This window comes from Balaenoptera acutorostrata, chromosome 11, assembly GCF_949987535.1.
Source record: "Balaenoptera acutorostrata chromosome 11, mBalAcu1.1, whole genome shotgun sequence".
In the NCBI taxonomy this organism is placed as follows: Eukaryota; Metazoa; Chordata; class Mammalia; order Artiodactyla; family Balaenopteridae; genus Balaenoptera; species Balaenoptera acutorostrata.
The window spans coordinates 5,814,209-5,834,728 of record NC_080074.1 but is presented as its reverse complement, the minus strand read 5'-3'; the positions used below and the strand labels follow the sequence as shown (position 1 = coordinate 5,834,728).

General features: G+C 45.4%; 1 protein-coding gene across 1 annotated transcript in view; it reads right to left on the bottom strand.

Moving 5' to 3' along the window:
* The window catches only part of EFCAB6 (EF-hand calcium binding domain 6), a 252,542-nt gene that overhangs the window by 188,657 nt on the left and 43,365 nt on the right, over positions 1 to 20,520 (bottom strand). The window contains exons 6-7 of the mRNA XM_057555849.1: positions 19,890 to 19,978; positions 10,655 to 10,721 (exon numbers count right to left, since the gene is read on the bottom strand). Of these exons, the coding sequence (XP_057411832.1) occupies positions 10,655 to 10,721; positions 19,890 to 19,978 (156 nt within the window). The remainder of the gene's footprint in view (positions 1 to 10,654; positions 10,722 to 19,889; positions 19,979 to 20,520) is intronic.

Sequence of the window (20,520 nt, the reverse complement as noted above, 5' to 3'; positions counted from 1 at the left end):
AGCGAAGGGAGAAGGAGGCCAGCTCCCCTTCCTCAGCCCTCATCACGGATCCCACGAACCAGGGAGGAAGGAAGCAGAAGGAGGGAGAGAGTCGCCGACGAGCCGGCAGCCCCCCTGGCCCACCCCCTTCCCCCGGGGCCCGTGGAGCTGGAAGGAGGGAGGAGCGGCCAGCTGAGCTGCATCTGAACTCCGGGTTTACAACTGGACTAGTCTACGCCGGGCTTGTTCTACCTGAACGTGACCAGAGAGCCATGGGATCTGCTAAGACAGCCTTCGGGGACGAGGAAGGCAGATGCGCCCGTGCCTGCTTAAGAAGCAAAGAATCAAACTGCTTCATATTTGTACCCCACTGAGTTCAGATGGTTCAATAAATTGCTAACAGTGGATGTGATTCTTACTCTAGAGTTCTTTGTTTAAAATTCTTTTTATAGCACTGGGAGCTCCAGGAAGGAAAGCTGTGAACCCAAATAAATATGACCACCCAGACTTGAAAGGAGGTGAGAAAAGGCCTAAGGTTTCCTCCCTGGAGCCCAGAATTCCCCCTCTCCAGGCCCGGCTCTGGTGGGGCCCCTCCCGGGGGAAGGCAAACCTTCCTCGCGCCAGAGGGCAACCTGCACCAGGCTATCCAAATTGGCTCCTGATTCGCTGTTTTCTGTTCCCTCCTCACCTGGAGCCACCTTCCTCACCTGGTTTCTAGCAGCAGGGGGTCGGGGACGGCAGCCCACCTGCCTGCCTGCGGACTGAGCCGCAGGGGAGGGGGCCTCTGGCCGCCCCTCTGTCTTGGCTCCGCAGCAAAACGCAGGGTTCGGCAGCCACTGCTGTCAGTCTGGCACCTTTCTGTCACCGCGACTAAACTCATTTTAAATGTAAGGAGTACATTTTAAAAATTGAAGCCAAGAAAAAGGATTTCTCTTACAATAAACACATCAATGCTCATTTTCCTTATTATTCTACTTTTGGTTATTTCGTATAAAATCTTTAATTAAAGTTTTTCTTTGAAATTGTCATTATCAACCCAGAAGAAAGAAAGGGGGAAAAAAAGAACAACACAGCTGTGCAGATACGAAGCGCTATTCAGGACTAAATGAACTGGAACGGAATAAGTAGCCTGACTGTTACGTTCTTGGTTTTGGCTCTGTATTCTCAACAGCACAGTCTAACTTGTCACTTTATATCGATTCCATCTGTTTACACTCTGCAGAGTATTGGCTTCCTACCGTGAACATTTCCTATTTACCAGCTGGTAGAGATGGTCCAAACCAGATAGGAAAAAATTAGACTACATTCAGAACCTCGTAAACACAAACTTTCAATCTGTGGACGACGTGTGGAAGGAGCCGCGCTGGCACTGCTCCCCTTTCACAAAGGGGCTGACTTCCATTCCCGGCTCCAGTGCTGCCCCCCCAGGCCCAGGACTAGGCATTGAAGTATTGAACAGATGCAAACGCTGCCTTTACCACAGATTGAATAAGCTCACATAAAAAGACATCTAAAGGAGACCCACGAAAACAGAGAAACAGGGAGCTGACTAAAAAAGAGCTACAGCAACCTAAAAGTCATAGTTGCTATGACAGAGCAAAAATCCAAAAGTCTGATTTGGGGTTTCCTTGCAGCCACAGTGAAAAGGGAAACTTCCTGTCCTATACACCACAGGCCACGTAGACCTCCCCCTACATTTGATTTTCATTTTTAAAATGCCCACCTGCCACAAGTAGCTTAAAGTCGTCTAATAAGAAATTCTAGCTACTCACTGAACTTCTGACACAGCTATGAGAATAAGCCCCAAGTCTAAATACCTAGGGCTTTAAAAAGGCTGCCAAATCGAGGAGAAATCTTTCCCATCTCTCCTTCTTTCTAACCTAGCCCACACTCATAGGATGGAAGCTCCTCCCCGGGCACCACAGGCCAAGAACACTGAGGCCACTGTCACCCCGACGCCTGCGCTCATAGAGCAGAGCTGCACACCAGGAGGGGCAAGCCGATCCCCTCCCAGGGGCTCCATGGCGCCCCTCACGCAGCAGAGGCGCTCAGCAAACGCAGGCTGACAGTGCTGGTGAGGGGCTGACTACTTCCAGGGCCTGGGGACGGGTACCCCTGCCTCCAGCTGCTCTCCCCTCGGGCACATCCATTACTCTGCTGATGCCATCTCCTAAATTCCCCGTCTCGTGTCAGCATCCCCTATCGGAAGCCTTCAATGAACTGCCACCACCACACCACCCTTTGCCCCTCGCTTTAGGGTTAATGCCTCCACCTTCTCCTCCAGCCTGCATTTCAAAATGGCTCTGTCCTCTGTTCCATCTTGCCTTGAGAAACAGAACGTCACAGAGCCGGTGTCCCCGCCCCGGCCGCGTCTCCACTGCCTTCAGCTCCGCGTCCTCTCCTTCCGCCAGGCTGCAGTCCTGAAGGCTGTCCCAAGTCCCACCCTCTGCCCCGCCCTCAGCACGCACTGACAGCCCAGCCACGGTCCAACTCAAGCTCCAGTCTCACCTGTCTCATCAAGCTTTTCCTGGCTACCCCAATTACTGTGAACTTTTCCTGCAGAGCCTTATTTACTCATCCTGTAAATATTTATTGAACTCATATTAGGTGCTCAGTATGTTCTGTTTGAAAACATAGGATCTGTTTAAGGCACTAAAGTTCCAACAGGGCTTCCCTGGTGGCGCAGTGGTTGAGAATCTGCCTGCCAATGCAGGGGACACGGGTTCGAGCCCTGGTCTGGGAAGATCCCACATGCCACGGAGCAGCTGGGCCCGTGAGCCACAATTACTGAGCCTGCGCGTCTGGAGCCTGTGCTCCGCGACAAGAGAGGCCGCGATGGTGAGAGGCCCGCGCACCGCGATGAAGAGTGGTCCCCACTTGCCGCAACTGGAGAAAGCCCTCGCACAGAAACGAAGACCCAACACAGTCATAAATAGATAAATAAATAAATAAAAGAACGTGAATTTCTTTAAAAAAAATAAAATAAAAAAATAAAGTTCCAACAGTGAGGACAGAGAAGGTGCCCACTCCCAGGGAACATATTTCCTAGTAATGAACAAGTCAACAAACAAAACCTCAGGATGTCCTAAGTGTTGAGGAATTTTAGATAGTGTAGTCCAAGGAATTTCCAGGGGGCAGACCTCTCATGCTGAGTGCCAAAAGCCAGGTTTTTGTCCAACGTTTATTCAGCAGGTGACCAGAAGCCACAGGGCATCTTAACCAACGGGGTCTGATGAGATCTGACTCATGTTTTGAACAGATAGCTCTGATGTCACGTGAAACGGAGACTGTAAGGGGTAAGAGTGGGAACAGGAAGAGCAGTGCAGGGGTTACTGACAGCGCACAGGGTGGAGACCCGGCGGCAGCGGGGATGCAGACAGGTGGATGGGCTCAGGATGCGGCACAGGATGCAGCCGACAGGACGGGCCGGCGGACTGGACTGGGGAGAGGGGCCGGTAAGGGAAAGATGGGAACCAAGGCTAAGCCTGTTTCTGCTTGAATGACCCACTGAACGGTGGAACCGTTTACTAAGACGGAGGGAGGTCTGGGGAGGAAGGCTTCCCGGGGTGTGGGAAGGAGGACCACCAGCAGCCCTGGTTTGGTCTGTGGACAGTGGTGAGTCTGGGGCTGAAGATGGAGACAGAAACATGGGCGCCATCAGCACACAGGCCTCTTCGCAGCTTTACATCGTGAATGACCGTGTACTATCATTTAACCTTCCACACAATAGCTCATTTGTCTTATCTCCTCCAAATGTGAACCCCTAATTTTTTGAGTAACTTCTATGGGCCCTGCACTATGGTAACTTCATTTTATATTTATTCTCATAAATAATCTCAACAATATTGGAAAAATCTTGCAATACTGCTTCCCCATTTCACAGCTGAGGAAAAAGTTTCCAGAGAGACTGGTTTGCTCAGGGTCACTCAGATAGTGAGTGTCTCAGTTCAGATACACACTCAGCCTGCGGAGTGCAAGGGCTCCAGCCTCCCCCACTCCACCGTCCCGTCCCCCCACTCCACCGTCCCGTCCCCTCACTCCACCGTCCCGTCCCCCCACTCCACCGTCCCGTCCCCCCCTCACTCCACTGTCCCGTCTCCTCACTCCACCGTCCTGTCCCCCCCACTCCACCGTCCCGTCCCCCCCTCACTCCACCGTCCCGTCCCCTCACTCCACCATCCCGTCCCCTCACTCCACCGTCCCGTCCCCCCACGCCACCGTCCCGTCCCCCCCACTCCACCATCCCGTCCCCGCCCCACTCCACCATCCCGTCCCCCCCTCACTCCACCGTCCCATCTCCTCACTCCACCGTCCCGTCCCCTCACTCCACCGTCCCGTCCCCCCACTCCACCATCCCGTCCCCTCACTCCACCGTCCCGTCCCCCCACTCCACCGTCCCGTCCCCCCACTCCACCAGCCTGTCCCCATGACACCGCACTGTCTTAAACACTCAACCCTGCAATCTCGTGTGTACTATTGACTTGCCACATGCAAGAAGATTTTTTTTTTTAAGAGAAACATAGTCTGAAATAATATAAATTCTGACATAACAAAATCTTTCCTTTAGTTTCCTGATGAAGCCTTCAGTAAACTACTAACAGAGCAACCAAAAATAGGTCCTGGGGTAGAAGCATTTTCAATATCATTTCTTTATAAAATGGCAGCTGATTACTTTGTTACGTGAAATTCTCTAGATCCAATGTAAGAACGACTCTTCATTTAGCTGCACAGAGACACAGGAATAAGAGCTGTGACATTATTAATCACTATACTCAGTTATGATTGATAGGCTTTTCTGCAGGAGGAAGAAGTGCCTCAGATACAATCTGTCCCAACAGCTCTGCGATATGCTAATATTTTCTGCAGACGAAAGAGAAGTTGTGTTCAAATACCTGCTATAATAGGTAATTAATACCAAGTGCACCAGAGGAAAGATGATAAAAGTGGGATTAGGAGAATATTACGAATTAACAAAAAGCTTGTATGTTTTAGCAAATGGCCTCATTTTGAGTTTGACACGGTCTTTTTATTAGGCAAACAGACTGCATTCTTATACATTCGTTTGTGTTAATGTGGTGTTCCAATGTTAAGGTATGTTTATGAAATGGTTGTGATCCTAACAACTGTTTCTTATCCCTCAAGCAATAAATTTTTTAATTTCTTTTTTAAGAAAATTCACCTATTTAAGAAAATGGATATACCCATCACTTATGTCTTAACTTTTGTGAAGATATTACCGACCAAGCAAGCAGCTTAGTACCTCTAATTATTTACTAATTGCTTCTGAAATGACTAAGGCTGCATCTACACAACTCCAAGGCACCAGGGTAATCCCATACGACTTGTGTCACTTGGTGTCCAACAGACACACTAGTCACGGCTGACTGGGTAGACCAGATGTTCTGACATCACGGCTCCCGGGCTTAAAAGAGCAGCCCTGATTGGGGCAGTGATGTGGTATGAGAGCAAACAGCCTGGAGCTTTGGGTGCGTTTATTTATTTTCCTTTTTTTAATGTCTTTAACTGAATTGCACATTCTTGAATTCTAGTCTTCAATTTAAAACAATTTTTTTTTTTTGCATGTTGGGGGAGGAGACTAGTCATGACACTTGTAAACACACACTGTGTTCTGATATGTCAGAATAGCTTCCTGTGTCTTGGCAATTCTCCGGACATGGCTTACAATGAGCATCCCCTCACCTCAAGAGGCAAGATGAGATTCTCTTCCTTGGTTAGCCTCTTCTTTTACTTCCACCTCACCCTCATGTGGGGAGTTGACAAAGGATCAAACAGAGTAAAAAGACCCAAACTTTGTTAACCTGGAAACCCATGGAAGCTTTGCTTTAAGTGTTTTTTTCCTGGCAGATTCCTCACCTGAAGCACGTGGAGAAGCTAAGTCTTGGGCCTCGGGCGGTGCTGTGGCTTCAGGACTGGGCTGGGGCCCTGCAGGGCAGGCAGGAGCATAAGCGTCTGGGGAGTTGGGAAGAAGCATGGAAGGGCAGGATGCCAGAGACAGAAAAGGAAAGAAATGCCCAAATCTGAAGTAGATGCTACACGGACAAAGAGATGACCCTGTGGCTAGAAAACAACCTCCACTCATTCAGACGGCTACGTGAGCAGAGATGCTTCTCTGCGATGCGCTGGGTCCACCTCCAGGCATAACAAAGAGTCACATTTGCTGCAGGCAGAGTAAGCGTTGCCACCTTTCCTAAAGGGTCCTCCCAGAGACAGGGTGGCCTGCGGTTAAGAGCCAGGACCCTGGAGCCAGCAGCCAAGGCGGGGACTGCAGCTCCTCTGCCCCCGAGCTGCGCACACTTGGCCCAACTGCTCAGCCTCTGTTCTAGTTTCCCTCCATATCAAGGTGGGATAACAAGGGCACCTGCCTAAATTGAATACGTAAACACAGTAAAGCACTTAGAACAGCTCCTAGTAAGTGCTCAATCCGTGCTAACTCTCGTTATTATCAGAGTTGGCAAAATCCAAAAAATTACACCAGTGTCCAAAGGATTAAGGCCCAGCCAGCCGGGGGTTCTTTTGCTGCGAGGCTGAAGCAGACACTGTTGGTCGCTTTCTCCAGATCCATTGACCTCTAACCCCTTCTCTTTCTAACGAAACCCTCCATTTTCCATTTGGTTCAGATATCCACCCCCTGGGTGGCCCCGTGCCTAAGGGAGGGAGCCTAGCCACCACCCCAGGGAGTGACCAGGGCTGGTCCAGGCTGCTTGCAGCGGCCAATGCCACCGCCAGTGACTGGCTTGGGTGGGGACAAAATCCTGGCCTGTGAGTCACAGGAAGAAGTTTCCCCGTGTTTATAAAGAATCATAGTGGAAGAAACAGCATGCTGGACAAAATCCGACATCGCAGTATCTGCGTGTCGAGCCTGGAATGCTGGCCATCTCCTGGTGACCGGAGGAGATGTGAGTGAGCAGACCCTGACCTGCCCTCCCTCCGGACTTCTTAGATGAGATGAGAAGTTCCTTATTATCTCAGCTCAGTTGGGGGTCTCTGCTTGTCACCGGGTAGGACGACCAGACACCTCGGTGGCTGACGGGGCACCACCTGGTGGTGGGTAAAGCTACCACAGGAAGGGTTTCAGGAGCGCCTGACGGGGAGGACCAGCCTCACTGATGGGTAGAGGAAGGGACGAGTATTTATTGAGCATCTCCTGTATGCAAGGGCGTCACTTACATTATTCTCATTCATTCTCGTGATCATTCTGACAGGTAAGTGCTGTTGTCTTGCCTTCAGAGACGGGGAAACTCAGAGCAGTGGGAGACCTGCCCACGGTGCGTGGGCCGCCGCAGAGGTGAGACTTCAGGCCAGGTACGCCTCCTTCCCACTAACTCCCTCTGCCTCCCAGGAGATTAAGAGAGCAAGGAACCTGAAGACCAGAGAACTCAAGGGCAGCCAAGGAGATGCCCCGTAGAAGGCACGGAAGAGGAGCCAAAGGGAAGCACAGTCCTCTTTGTGACACAAGGAAAAGCCGGGGCCAAGAGGGCGAGGGCAAGTGAGCTGCGCGCCAGACTCAGAGCGCCCACGGGGTGGAACCCGAGTGCAGATTAAAGCAGTAACTGGGACCAGCGGGAGCCTGAAGACGACACCCTGAGGACCACCTGGGGCCCCACGGATGCAGACAGCAGGCTCTTCACGTGAAGCCACGGGTCACAATCACCAAAGGACAGGGAGATGGGCCCCGGAGACCACCCAGTCTGCCTTCCCCTTGACTGATGGAGAAAACGAGACTCAGGAAGCCCAAGGTTTCGACTGAACAAGGAGCGTGAATGTGAACACATGCTGGAAGGTCTAAGTGCACATGAATTAGGGCGAGGCTGAGGAACCAGCCATCAGACCAAGCTCACTGCAGAAGAAACAATTAGGAAACCCAAGCCCCGGGGTTCGGGCAGTTTGGGGTGCCAACTGCTAACTACTTGTTGGTTTAGGAAGGCTAGACCACACACACATTCAGCAAAGTCTGGCTCCCAAAATTCAGAGAGACATTTGCATGCATTCTTGGCTCCAATAAGCCATGTGGACTTATATTTAAAACAAAAGAATTAGCATCTTTCATTCCCAAACTGTGTAGATCGCCCAGCAATGACAATGTATGTCTGAAGACAGCCTTCTTTTACTAATTGCTAGGTGTTCCTCTCTGTCTCCAGTGTTTGAGTGTGGCCCGTTTGCAGGACCAGAGTTGTAGCTGGAAACGTGCTACTGCACACAGCCAGCAGCTGAGGAGTGGATTTGGTTTGTTCTGTTTACTTTGGGGTCGGTGGGAAGGGATGACATTCATTTAAGTTCCTACCTATACTTCAAAGGAAGCTGTAGTAATAACCATAATGGTGATAGCTGGCATCCCCTAAGTGTTCCAGGTGCTCTATGCTGGACACCTTTAAGCCACACAACAGCACTGTGAGATGGGTGTTCTTATCCCCACCGACAGATGAAGAAGCCCAATGACAAGAACTTTGCCCAAGGCCACCCGGCTGGTAAATGGCAGAGCCCGTCCACGCCACCTGCCTGCCCAGCGCCAGGGTGGCAGGTAGAGTTGGGGCTGCAGCTTGTGCTGGCCAGACTGCACGGCAGAGAAAGCCTCGGAGCTGCCCTGTGGTCAGGCGTTACCTCTATCACCCGCTCCTCAGTCTCTCGTCGTCACCTTTCTGTTTAAACCGCGCTGCTTTAAACTCACTCTTAGTGAGGGGGCTTCTATGGGAAGGAGGCCAGGATGAAAAAGGACTGAGATGAAAGGGCGGCCAGTGGTGGAGTTCCCCTTCAGCTTTCCTCTTCGAAGCCTCACTTTCAGTAACTTACAAGCTAGGCCTATGTCCCTCCCCTCCCCTAACTGTAACGTTGCATTACTGACCCATCTATGTTGAAAGCATGATCGTCATAAACAGCTGACTTTCCTAGGATAATTTCATGATTAACAAAGTTTGTGAAGAGACAAATTAAAGACATATACCATAAATAATATCCCTTACATATCAATTACAAATATTTCATATTTCTTACAGAATAACAAATGAACCACAATAGAAGCAGCAAATCATTACACCAGGGTTCCTACTAATATAAACTATAGTGAAAGTAGATTTTTAGGGGCACATAATGCTAAAAAATTATCACACTAGGATGAATTTTCTGGTGTTAATGGCATAAGCCAGGGAAATTTAGACAAACATTTTGTGGGTTTCTGGCTATTTTTGATTTTGAAATGTTTGACAATCTCAGAAGAGTTCAAAAAGGAAAGAAAATTTGTCACATTTCAAACCAACATATTGAATCAAGTAAATTAAACTATGATTCTCAAACTGCTCGTATAACTGACAGGCTCAAATGCATTTTAAAAAGGGGTCCGATTCCAGCCCCCAAAGGCCGTGAGCATCTCCTCCCTCCCTAGCTGTGTGCCGTGAGAGCTACCCACAATCAGCAAACAGGAACAGAGCTATATGCGCCTTTCTAAACACACGTCATAGCTTTTGTGGCTAAATTACTCAATTCTTAAATATGTATTGCTCTGAGTTTCACCGGTTATTTTTACCACGCCGCTCTTGATTGGCATTTACTGCTGAAAAGCAGTAGTTTTCTCTTTCTAAAGAAAACCCTGCCTCAGTCGTAGACAAAAACCAAAAGGGCAGCCCTACTAATAATGATCTAAAGTTAATACAAAAGTAATTAATATTCCGGGACTTCTGCTGGTGTCGTTCATCAAAAAGGATGCCATCCGAGCAGGCGAAGTCATGTGAATACAGGCTTTCATGTGAGATCTATTGGGTGAGGCATGAGAACGCGGACGACAAGACACAGCTCATTCTGCATCAGCCCCCTCTGCTACCAATTACTTTTTTTTTTTTTGGCATTTTGGGTTTTTTTTATTAAGAATTTGTTTTTAAGGGCTTCCCTGGTGGCGCAGTGGTTGAGAATCCGCCTGCCAATGCAGGGGACATGGGTTCGAGCCCTGGTCTGGGAAGATCCCACATGCCACGGAGCAACTAGGCCCATGAGCCACAACTACTGAGCCTGCGTGTCTGGAGCCTGTGCTCCGCAACGGGAGAGGCCGCGACAGTGAGAGGCCCGCGCACCGCGATGAAGAGTGGCCCCCGCTCGCCGCAGCTGCAGAAAGCCCTCGCACAGAAACGAAGACCCAACACAGCCAAAAATAAATAAATAAATTTATTTAAAAAAAAAAAACAAAAACAAAAACAAAAAAAAAAGAATTTGTTTTTAAGAGCAGTGTAAGGTTCACATCAAGATTGGGGAAAATGTACAGCAATTTCCCATATACCTCCTGTCCCCACACATGCATGGTGTCCCCCATTATCAGTATCCCCAACCAGAGTGGGACGTTTGGTTCAACTGATGAACCTTCATTGATGCATCGTAATCTCCCATAGTCCCTAGTTTACATTAAGGTTCACTCTTGGTGTACGTTCTATGAGTTTGGTCAAATGTATAATGACACGTAGCCATCATTATGGTATCAAACAGAGTATTTTCACTTCCTTAAAAATCTTCTGCTTTCCACCTAAATCATCTTCTCTCTCCACCCTCTGCCCTTCAACCTCTAGCAACTACTAAACTTTTAAATTTTCCATAGTTTTGCCTTTTCCAGAAAAATAGCAATTACTTTTGACGAAGGGTGGGGATTGGGGGAAGAACTTTGAACGCTCTCTATTACCTTTTCTCCTACTTGGACTTCGAGTTCTTTTAATGTCCGACAGCAATTCATTTCACTCTCACCTCCCCTTAAAGATAACAATTAAAAATCTTTTGTTAAAATGTTTTAACTACATTAATATAGTTTTAACTGCATTAATGTTTACATAGGACACACAGAGATCAAAACTTTAAGAATTTCTAAATTACGTATTTTTAAATGCAAGGTCTTTCTTACGCACTACCGTCTGCCAGAAGCGTGAACTTGGGCCAGTTACTTAGCTTCTCCGTGTCTCGGGTCCCTCATCTGTAAAATGACACATGACATCCACTCCTCCTGGGGCGGGGTGGGAATGGAGTGATTACGGCCTTCACACAGAGAGCCCTCACGGAGGCCAGGCCCCGTCTCACATGACCCTCACTCCATGGGCTAGCGGCCACCGCCATCCCGCTTTCCAGAGGAGGCTGGGGGAGCCGAAGGTCACCGCGGGGAAGCCGAGGCACTGGCTTCAGACCCAGGTGGCCTGGCTTCACGGGCCACGCCTAACCCTCGGCTGCGGCACTGTGCTCTGACCCCTGCGGTCTCCCGCTCGCCCCACGGTGCGCACTGAGCCCCTCTGCAAAGGGCTTAGGACGGACGTGCGTCTATACCAGCCCCCTGTCTCCACCCGCTATTATTAACTATTTTTGATTTTGCATTACCTATGTATCTATAAACCGCTTCAGAGCCTCTCTTTGGAACTAACCGTAGGGCTAGCATGAGGATAAAGAACAACTGAGGCCACGTCACAGCATTTATCCAGTGCTTCCTACACGCAGGCCTGAGCGTGGTGTCGAGCAGGACACCGTTCCCAGTCTTGAAAAAGCTTAATGCTAGTGACAGTGATGGACAGGAAATAAGCAATCAAATAAGTAATGTAAGCTGAAGTAATAACAAGCGCTGTGAAGACAGTAAAGGCAGGTGGGGATAGATTGGACCCTGGGGTGAGATGGGCCGACTCTCCTGGATGGGGTGGACGACGGGGCATTTGAATAGAGACCCACAAGCTAACGAGCCAGGAGCCACCCTCTCGGAGGAAAAGCTCTCCAGGCCAAGCAAAGGGAACGCGCAGCAGCTTGAAGCCCAGAGGCGGCAGGAGCCTGGCAGACCCCAGGGCTGCTACTGCGGAGGCCAGGGGGACCAGAGCCCACCAAGCAGGGCCAAGGAACATGGCATGAGTCCAGAGATGGAGGCCGACTCCAGCGCCATGGTGCGGGGGCCGTGATGACGAGTCTGGACTTCACACTGCGGAAGGGGAAGCCACCGGAGCGCTTTAAACCGAAATTAACTTCATTTTACATACGAGGAAACAGGCTCAGAGGGGTTAAGTGCCGAGCCCAAGTTAAAGGTGAAACCAGGAACCCAGCCTTATGATTCTGTGTTAAATGTAATATATTTAATATGGTTTCAATTATGTATTGAAGAGATACAAAACACTATTTGTAACATATGTTTAAGATTTAAGGAATAAAAATCAGACATACCTGACTTTTTACAGCTGTGTGCCCACCATCAGCTGAAGAAATGGAGAAGTGCCACTGCCCCAGGGGGCATAGGAGGCCGCCCCTCCCAACCTCAGCCCCCTCCCTCCCTCCTCTGCATTTGGTCAAGGCTTCCTCAGCCCCAGGGGCAGCTCCTCTGCCCAGTCTGGCTCCAGTCCTCTTCCCGTCACAGGGAAGTGTGGTCCCCAAACTCCACCTCAGTACCTGCCTCAGGGGAGCCCCGCCTACTGTCTGATATTAACTTAGTGATGCCAGCTTTCTTTAGATTAGTATTTATTTGAAGAGTATGTCTTTTTAAATCCTTTCACTTTTAACCTTTCTATAAAACTATGTTTAGGTTTTTCTCTTAGTGGATTTTACTATCTGTTATCTTTGTCTTTCAAGTGGTATATTTATTATAATTTCTGATATATTCAGGATTTCTATTTGTCCTGCCTATTCTGCTGCTTCTTGCCTTCTTTGGGGTTGATACCATTTTTATCATTTCATTTTTGTGCCTCTATAAGTTTGGGAGTTATACACTCCATTTTTAAACTTGTAGTAATTGCTCTGGAAATTACAACCAGCATAATTTTCAAAGACTCGAGTTAATCAGAACTTTCATCTTCCGACTGGACAATGTAACAACTCCAGAACATTTAACTCCAGTCCTTCCTCTCAATTTGTATATTACTACTATCATGTGTTCTAATTCTATCCTATTTTTAAATTCCAGAAGCTGTCAGTATTCCCTACAGTCATGAGTGTGTCCTGTACTTGCCAGGTGTTCAGCCATCTTCCCTCGGCATCCCTTCTTGCATCATCTCAAACCTTCCACCTGGGATCACTTTCCTTCTACCTAAAGTATACCCTTAGAGTTTCTCTTCCTGGGCAGGTTGGGGGCCAAATCCATTTTTGTTTGAGAATGTCTTTACTTCAATATTTAAAATAGTGAAAGATATTTTCTTTAGATACACGATTCTAGGGTGGCAGTGATTTTCTTCCAACACATCGTAGTTTGTAATCCACTCTTCACCTGGCTTCCATTGTTACAACTCAGAAGTCACTTTTGTGTAAATGTTGTCCTTTGGCTGCCTTTAAGATCTCTTGGTCTTTGGGGTTCTGCCCCCACCCGTTTTAAATCCTTTTTGAGATTTGCCTTCTTGGATCTGCAGGATAGCACTTTTCATCAGTTCTGGAAAATCCTCAGCCATTGTTTCTTTGGCTATTACCTGTCCCATCCCTCACTGCTCTCTTTACAGAGCTCTGATTACATCTTTTATGTCTCTGCTACATTCTGGCTAATGTTTTCTGACCGATCTTCTAGTTCACTTATTTCTTTAGCTGTGTCTAATACATTTATTAAATTCATTGAGTTTTAAATTGCTATTATGAGATATAACCTTTATGCAGAAAAGTACATACAGTACATATGCATAGTTTACTTACAATTAAGGCAAACACCTGTTTAACAATTACTCAAATCAAGAATTAAAGCCAAACCAAAGAGACCCCCATTTGCCCTTCTCCAACCATAATATTTCCTCTCCTCCTAGCACTTAAGATATCATTTACTTTTATTTTGTTATAATTTTACCACCTAGGTATGTATCCCTAAACAATACAGTTCAGTTCGTCTGGTTTTGAACTTCACATATGAACAGAAGCATTCGTATGTTTCTTCCTCCTTCACTAGATATTATGTCTGCGAGAGTCATTCAGGTTGCTGGCTGTACGTGTCGTTTGTTGGTTGTCACTGCTGTTTTTCCATCCACTTATTCAACAAATATATATTAAGCACCCACTATGTGCCAAACATGGTCCTAGGGGCTTGGGATACGTCCATAAATAAAACTGATAAAGTTGCCTGCCCTCGTGGAGCTCACGTTCTAGAATGAGAAAAATCACATTCGTGTGTTAACTTCATGGGTGTTAGCCGAGTGACCTACAGCTTTATTTGGGGGAGAAGCACTGCGGACACTGGGGGACCACCAGTCAAAAGCCCTAAGACGGGAGCTACAAGAAGGGGACGCAGTGGAGAAAGAGGAGAGCAGCAGAGCGCCTGTCGGAGAGCCCAGCCAGATCCCAGAGGGCCTCGTGGGTACCGGGTACCGTAGGATCACTTGCTTTCTGCCGTTTAGCATATCTTTTATGATTTCCTTTAGTCAAGATCTGTAGGAGGTAAACTGTCTCAGTTTTTGTCTGAAATGTCTGTATTTCACCCTCCGTCTTTATTTTTTAAAATGTTCCTCAGTGACTTCTATCATGTCTTTAATCTTCAGAAATTCAAAGAAGCCATCCAGACTGAATTGACCTTTAGAGGCACAGAAATTCAAGATGTTATGCAGAAGGCTTCTTTTCTTTTGTTTGAATCGGATCCTTTACTGGAGTTCCTTTAGCTGCTTGTTTCTTTGTAGTAAACAATTTTTCCCCTCCAAATTCTGCTTCTCTTGGCCAAAAGCCTTCTTTCCTCCTTTTTTCTCAACCTACCCAGGCTACCTGCCTAGAGTCAACTTCACATCTACTCTGTTGACGGATGTTCTACCGCTGTTGTTTGCTTTATCCACTTGAATTTGTGGTACCTGGCCTGGCCAAGGAATGTTGCAATACATGGTCCTGTGAATGAATGCTTTTTTCAGCATTGTCAGAGCAATAATAGATCTACTTAGAAACTTTGTAGGAGGAGGGAGGGAGGACATGAAGCCCCAGAAACTTGGACAAATAAAGCTGGTTACGGTCATCAGGTAACCAAGGGAAGATTTTTTTCCTTTTTTTTTTATAAATTTATTTATTTTTTAATTTATTTATGGTTGTGTTGGGTCTTCATTTCTGTGTGAGGGCCTTCTCTAGTTGCGGCAAGTGGGGGCCACTCTTCATCGCGGTGCGCGGGCCTCTCACTGTCGCGGTCTCTCTTGTTGCAGAGCACAGGCTCCAGACGCGCAGGCTCAGTAATTGTGGCTCACAGGCCCAGTTGCTCCGTGGCATGTGGGATCTTCCCGGACCAGGGCTCGAACCCCTGTCCCCTGCATTGGCAGGCAGATTCTCAACCACTGCGCCACCAGGGAAGCCCCCCAAGGGAAGATTTTAGAATAGAAAAAGAGAGCAAAAACTCAATTATCAGATTTGAGACTTGAGGGCAAAGTACATGGTCACAAAATGGCTAATAAGTCAGGGAGAGGAGGGAAACAGGGCATCAGTCTGAATCTGACACAGTCCACAGTCTCCTTTTTATGTGTATTGTTTTTTTAACTTATTAGAATAAGATCCATGCGGTTTCTTTCTTCTTTTACACACTCTTCCATAGTTCAGTTGGCCCTACATGTTGATGTCTGAAATGTGACATTACACAGGAAGGTCGGTTGTGTTCTACCTCATGTCTAAGCCATAGTGAACGATAAATTTTCACAGGTGACAGCTAGTTGTAATATATGCCACGTATGGCTAAAGGTTGATATTTGAATGAAGGAAATATTGATGCTGAATTAAAGAAACTGGATGTAAGTACAGGGAAAAATTCTTGATTCTTGTTGCTTTGACTTATAAACAATGCATTGACACCCTGCACATATTTGTGAATGAATTTTGCTTCAACATAATTCTCAGGCTCTTCAGTAAGTTCTTCAGAACTCCGTCGTGAATCTTTCTGTATGGTGCTCAGAAAGCTTTCAAAATCTTCTGCTAAGATCTGTTTCGATTGCTTTGTATGTGGAAGGCTGTAGTTATTCTTCAGGGAGGTAGCATTGTGCTGAGTGCCACACGGATTATTGAAGCGGGAAACACTTTTGGTCCATAAGCAGAAATGTTCGACATGTCCATCAGAAGCAAATCTCAAAGGTTCAATTTACTCATTTTAAATAGAATAATTCCTTGGATGCTTCTGAAGGGTTATTGATGATACTGCCATTATTACAGATGATGTGAGGCCATCCATGGCAGATGCAAGAGCAGTTCCACATTTTGTCCTTACCAGCTCTCATACACTGAGAGGCATAGACTTCTTGATATCATTCCAGGTTCTAAATGTCTTCTGATGCAAAATATCCTCTTTAATCTTCATGTTGCTTCCAACTTAATCAACCACCACTGGACATTCAGTAACTTCCTCATATTAGACAGTTCTGGTGAGGCTGAGATGGCCAGGACAGAACAGACGGCATACCTTTTCTGTGTTGTGTTCACTCTATGTTGTCAAGGGCATCAAGTTTCGGCTGATACAAAATATGACCTCTTGAACCATATTTCCAGAAGGGCAGTGCTGTGACCACAATAATAAGTCCCCCCACCACCAATTCAGGGAAATTGAGCTACAAATCTGTCAATGTTCTAAGATTTAGCCCAAGTCTAATGACCGGATAATTCAATGCACAGGCTGCCTCATTTTCATACAAGTCAGTGTGAAGAGAGTATACAAGATCTAGGTGAAAAGTAACCTTGAACACCATAGGCAAAGGTGCCAGATGTGTCTTCCTTTTCCAAATACTCTGATACCAGTGGATGAGCAGATACCATGGCAAGAAGAGGAGAGGCTCCCAGGGGTTCCCACAGAAAAAGTTCTCATCCTTACTCTTACAAACATAGTATAAAATTCTAGGATGGCAAATACTTTACCTTCAGCGCATTGAAGACATTTTCCCACAATCTCCTACCTTTCATTGTCACTGTTGAGACATCAGTGTCAGTCTAATTGTCACTCCTCTGAAGTTAATTCCCTTTTTCTTCTCACTGCCTTTAATATTTTCTCTTTGATGTTGATGTTCTGCTGTTTTACCGTGATATGTCTAGATAGGCATTCCTTTTTATTTATCTGGCTTGAGATTCTAAGCCATTACCTTTTCAAATATAATCTCTGTCCTACTCTTTCTCTTACATATCTGGAAATCCAGTAAGAAGTATTGTTGGGCCTTCTCTTCCCACCTCCCATGTCTCTTATACCTGTTCTCCATGTTTGGTATCTCTCTCTCTTTCTGTGCTGCATTCCAGATAATATCTTCAGATCTATTTTCCACCCCACTAATGCTCTTTTCAGCTGTGTTGAATCCACTGTTTTCATCCATCCGCTGAATTTTATTCTATAATGATTGTATCTTTCAATACCAAGAGTTCCATTTTGTACTTCTTCAATTGCCTCTTGTTTTGCACTCATATATTGAATCCATTCTTTCATTTCTTTAAAGATATTAAAACACTACTTTTAGATTCTGTATCTGATAGTTCCAATATCCCAAGTGTTTGGAGATCTGATTCCACTGGATATGATTTCCATTTGTTTGTGGTCCTCATTCTTTGTCTCTTCATATGTTTTCAAGGGTTTTTTTTGTTTGTTTGTTTTTGTTTTTAATTAATTAATTTATTTATTTATTTTTGGCTGTGTTGGATCTTCGTTTCTGTGCGAGGGCTTTCTCCAGTTGCGGCAAGCGGGGGCCACTCTTCATCGCGGTGCGCGGGCCTCTCACTATCGTGGCCTCTCTTGTTGCCGAGCACAGGCTCCAGACGCGCAGGCTCAGTAGTTGTGGCTCACGGGCCCAGTTGCTCCGCGGCATGTGGGATCTTCCCGGACCAGGGCTCGAACCCGTGTGCCCTGCATTGGCAGGCAGATTCTCAACCACTGCACCACCAGGGAAGCCCCTCAAGGTTTTTTTGTGTGACACTTTATCTGTGGTTTTCTTTAAGGGCTATGTTGTAGATGTATTCCTCCACAGAAGGGCACACCCAGTCCAGGACCAGTTTTAAGTAAATTCCTAGCCTGACACTTTTCAGACCACACAGGTAGCATTATTTTAGACACAGATTTCCATGAATTGACTTGTGATTACAATTTTTCCCCTATTCACCCAATGCCAGTGTTGAAACTGGTAGGTTTCCTTGTGCCCTTCTGCAATGCAGGTTTATATTTTGTAGATTATCCTTACAAGAGGGTATAGGGGTCCCAATTGTGCCTGTACTGGTCTTCTCTTAGGTTTCTCCACCTTGGGCAGACCCTGCAGGTTTTGACTCTTGTCCCCTTCACTCCAAATAGCCAACAAAACTGAAACAGAAATTCACCAAGATTTGGCCAATACCTTCAGGGTAAAAACTGGCTTTATAGAAACCTCCCTTCTCTGGATTCCAATTTTTACTGCATGTTTAGCCTCTGAGAATTACCTTCTTGCCAGCTCAGTAATATATTACAATATTTTACCTTTTATCCATCATTTTAGTTGTTTTCAGTGGAAGTGTTTTTCATGGAAGTAGCCTACCATAGTACTAGAAAGAGAAGTTTCTACTCACTATAATTCATGGTCTTCAACAATAAAGAGAATTTAGCTTCATGTGTAAGTCAGAAATCTTTCAAATTTAGTTTAAATATTTAGTCTTTTATGTTTAAGGAAGTAACTTAAGATACTTTTCATCTCAAATTATTAGACTGAAGTTTCACAATTAAACAAAAACAAAAAAGAACCCTCCTGCTCGTAGCTTTTCCAACTGTTGAGTTTTTCAGCAAAGAATATTCAAACTAGATTACTTATTCCACAAATACAGATGGTTTTAAGTCAAGAGCATGAATATAGAGCCTATAAAATGACCAGTGGTCCTTCTGAATGAGCCTGGAAATTATCCTAGTTCACCACTTATGGAACAGCAACTGATCAGAGCACAAAGAAGTCCCACATCGTGGAGCGGATAATACCTTGTCATTCTTGTTGGAGCTGCTGCACTAATTCTTTTATTTTTTTAATTGTGGTAACAAAAAACCACATAAGTTACCATCTTAACCATTTTTAATATACAGCTCAGTAATGTTAACATATTCACACTGTTGTGCAGCAGATCTCTGGGACTTGCTCACCTTACAAAACTGAAACTCTACACCCAGTGAACAACAACTCCCCCTCCCCGCTCCACACTTCTGCACTAAGTCTTACACCTCAGCTGCATCCAGGATGGATGCAATCACGAAAGCTGTAATACCAAAATTTGCTAATATTTCAGAACCAAATTTAATTATCTTATTATTGTTTACACAATTCCTGAGAAAATGAAGCTTACCCACTTAGAGTCAGATAATCTGAGTAAATAATTTTTTTTACTAAAACAATATTTCCTACATCATACACTAGAATCAAAGAACTTTACAGCTGATAGAGACATTAAAGTTCAGACCTTAGCTCTCTCATTTTGCACATAAAGCAAATGAGCTTCATGCTCATGCTACAATTATGAAATACAGAGGAGATCATACAAAGATCTTTTTTAAAATATTTCATTTCTAGCTACCAAAATATGATCACTATCCAATGAAAGACATTAAAAATGTATAAAAACAAACAAATTTAAAATTTGGCATCTTCATACTTCTACTTCAAAGTTTAAATTCCTTATTTCCAGGGAATTCCCTGGCGGTCCAGTGGTTAGGACTCAGCGCTTTCACTGCCGGGGCCCGGGTTCAATCCCTGGTCGGGGCACTAAGATCCCACATGGCACAGCCAAAAAAAAAAAATTTAAATTCCTTATTTCCAAATCTGAAATGCGTTGCATATGAAATATGTTAGTCTGGTTTTAATTTGCTATGTTTCCATTTTTAATACAATATTCTTTTTCTTATTCTGAAATATATCCCACTTAGACATTAGAATCTTCTCTAAATAAAATTTTTGACTGAGGATTATATCTGTTGACATGATTAGCTCTAATGACCTTGTGTCCTATTTCTTATCGTTTCAAGTTTCACATTTGCATATGAGGAAAAAAAAACTTACCTCTTTATAACATTTATATTCAGGTCAATTCCACCAAATCTGGACAGGAATACAAGGTACGGAACAGCACCAGAGCTGGTGAGGGGGATCTACGTCCAAACAAGAAGAATAACAGCCCATTAGAGAATTCAGATCCAAGCAGTGGACAGCACAGCAGGTTTCATGGATATTCTTAGTGGGATGGGCATTCCAGTAACATTCACAGCTATTCAATCCAGGTGTCTGAGTTGACATGCACCCTCAGCAAACTAGGCACAAGCAGCCTGAATGCCAGAATGCCAGTCTGTGCTCAGTTAAAAGCCAACGAGTTGTCTACAAAATTATCTAAAATCTAGGTCTATCTAAAAGATAAAGTAAAATTAAGAGAAATATATTCTAATATATAGTTTATATATGTGTATATATATTTTTATATATGTGTATATGTATTTTTATATATGTGTATATGTATTTTTATATATGTGTATATGTATTTTTATATATGTGTATACGTATAAATATATATATATATATTTCCCAAAAGTCTGAGGCCACAGCACAATTTACCCTCTGAGTGTCATGTGCACTTACTGTACATTCATATAATTTTAAGGTAGAAAAAAATCATTTTCAAATCTAAAATTCTATAAAG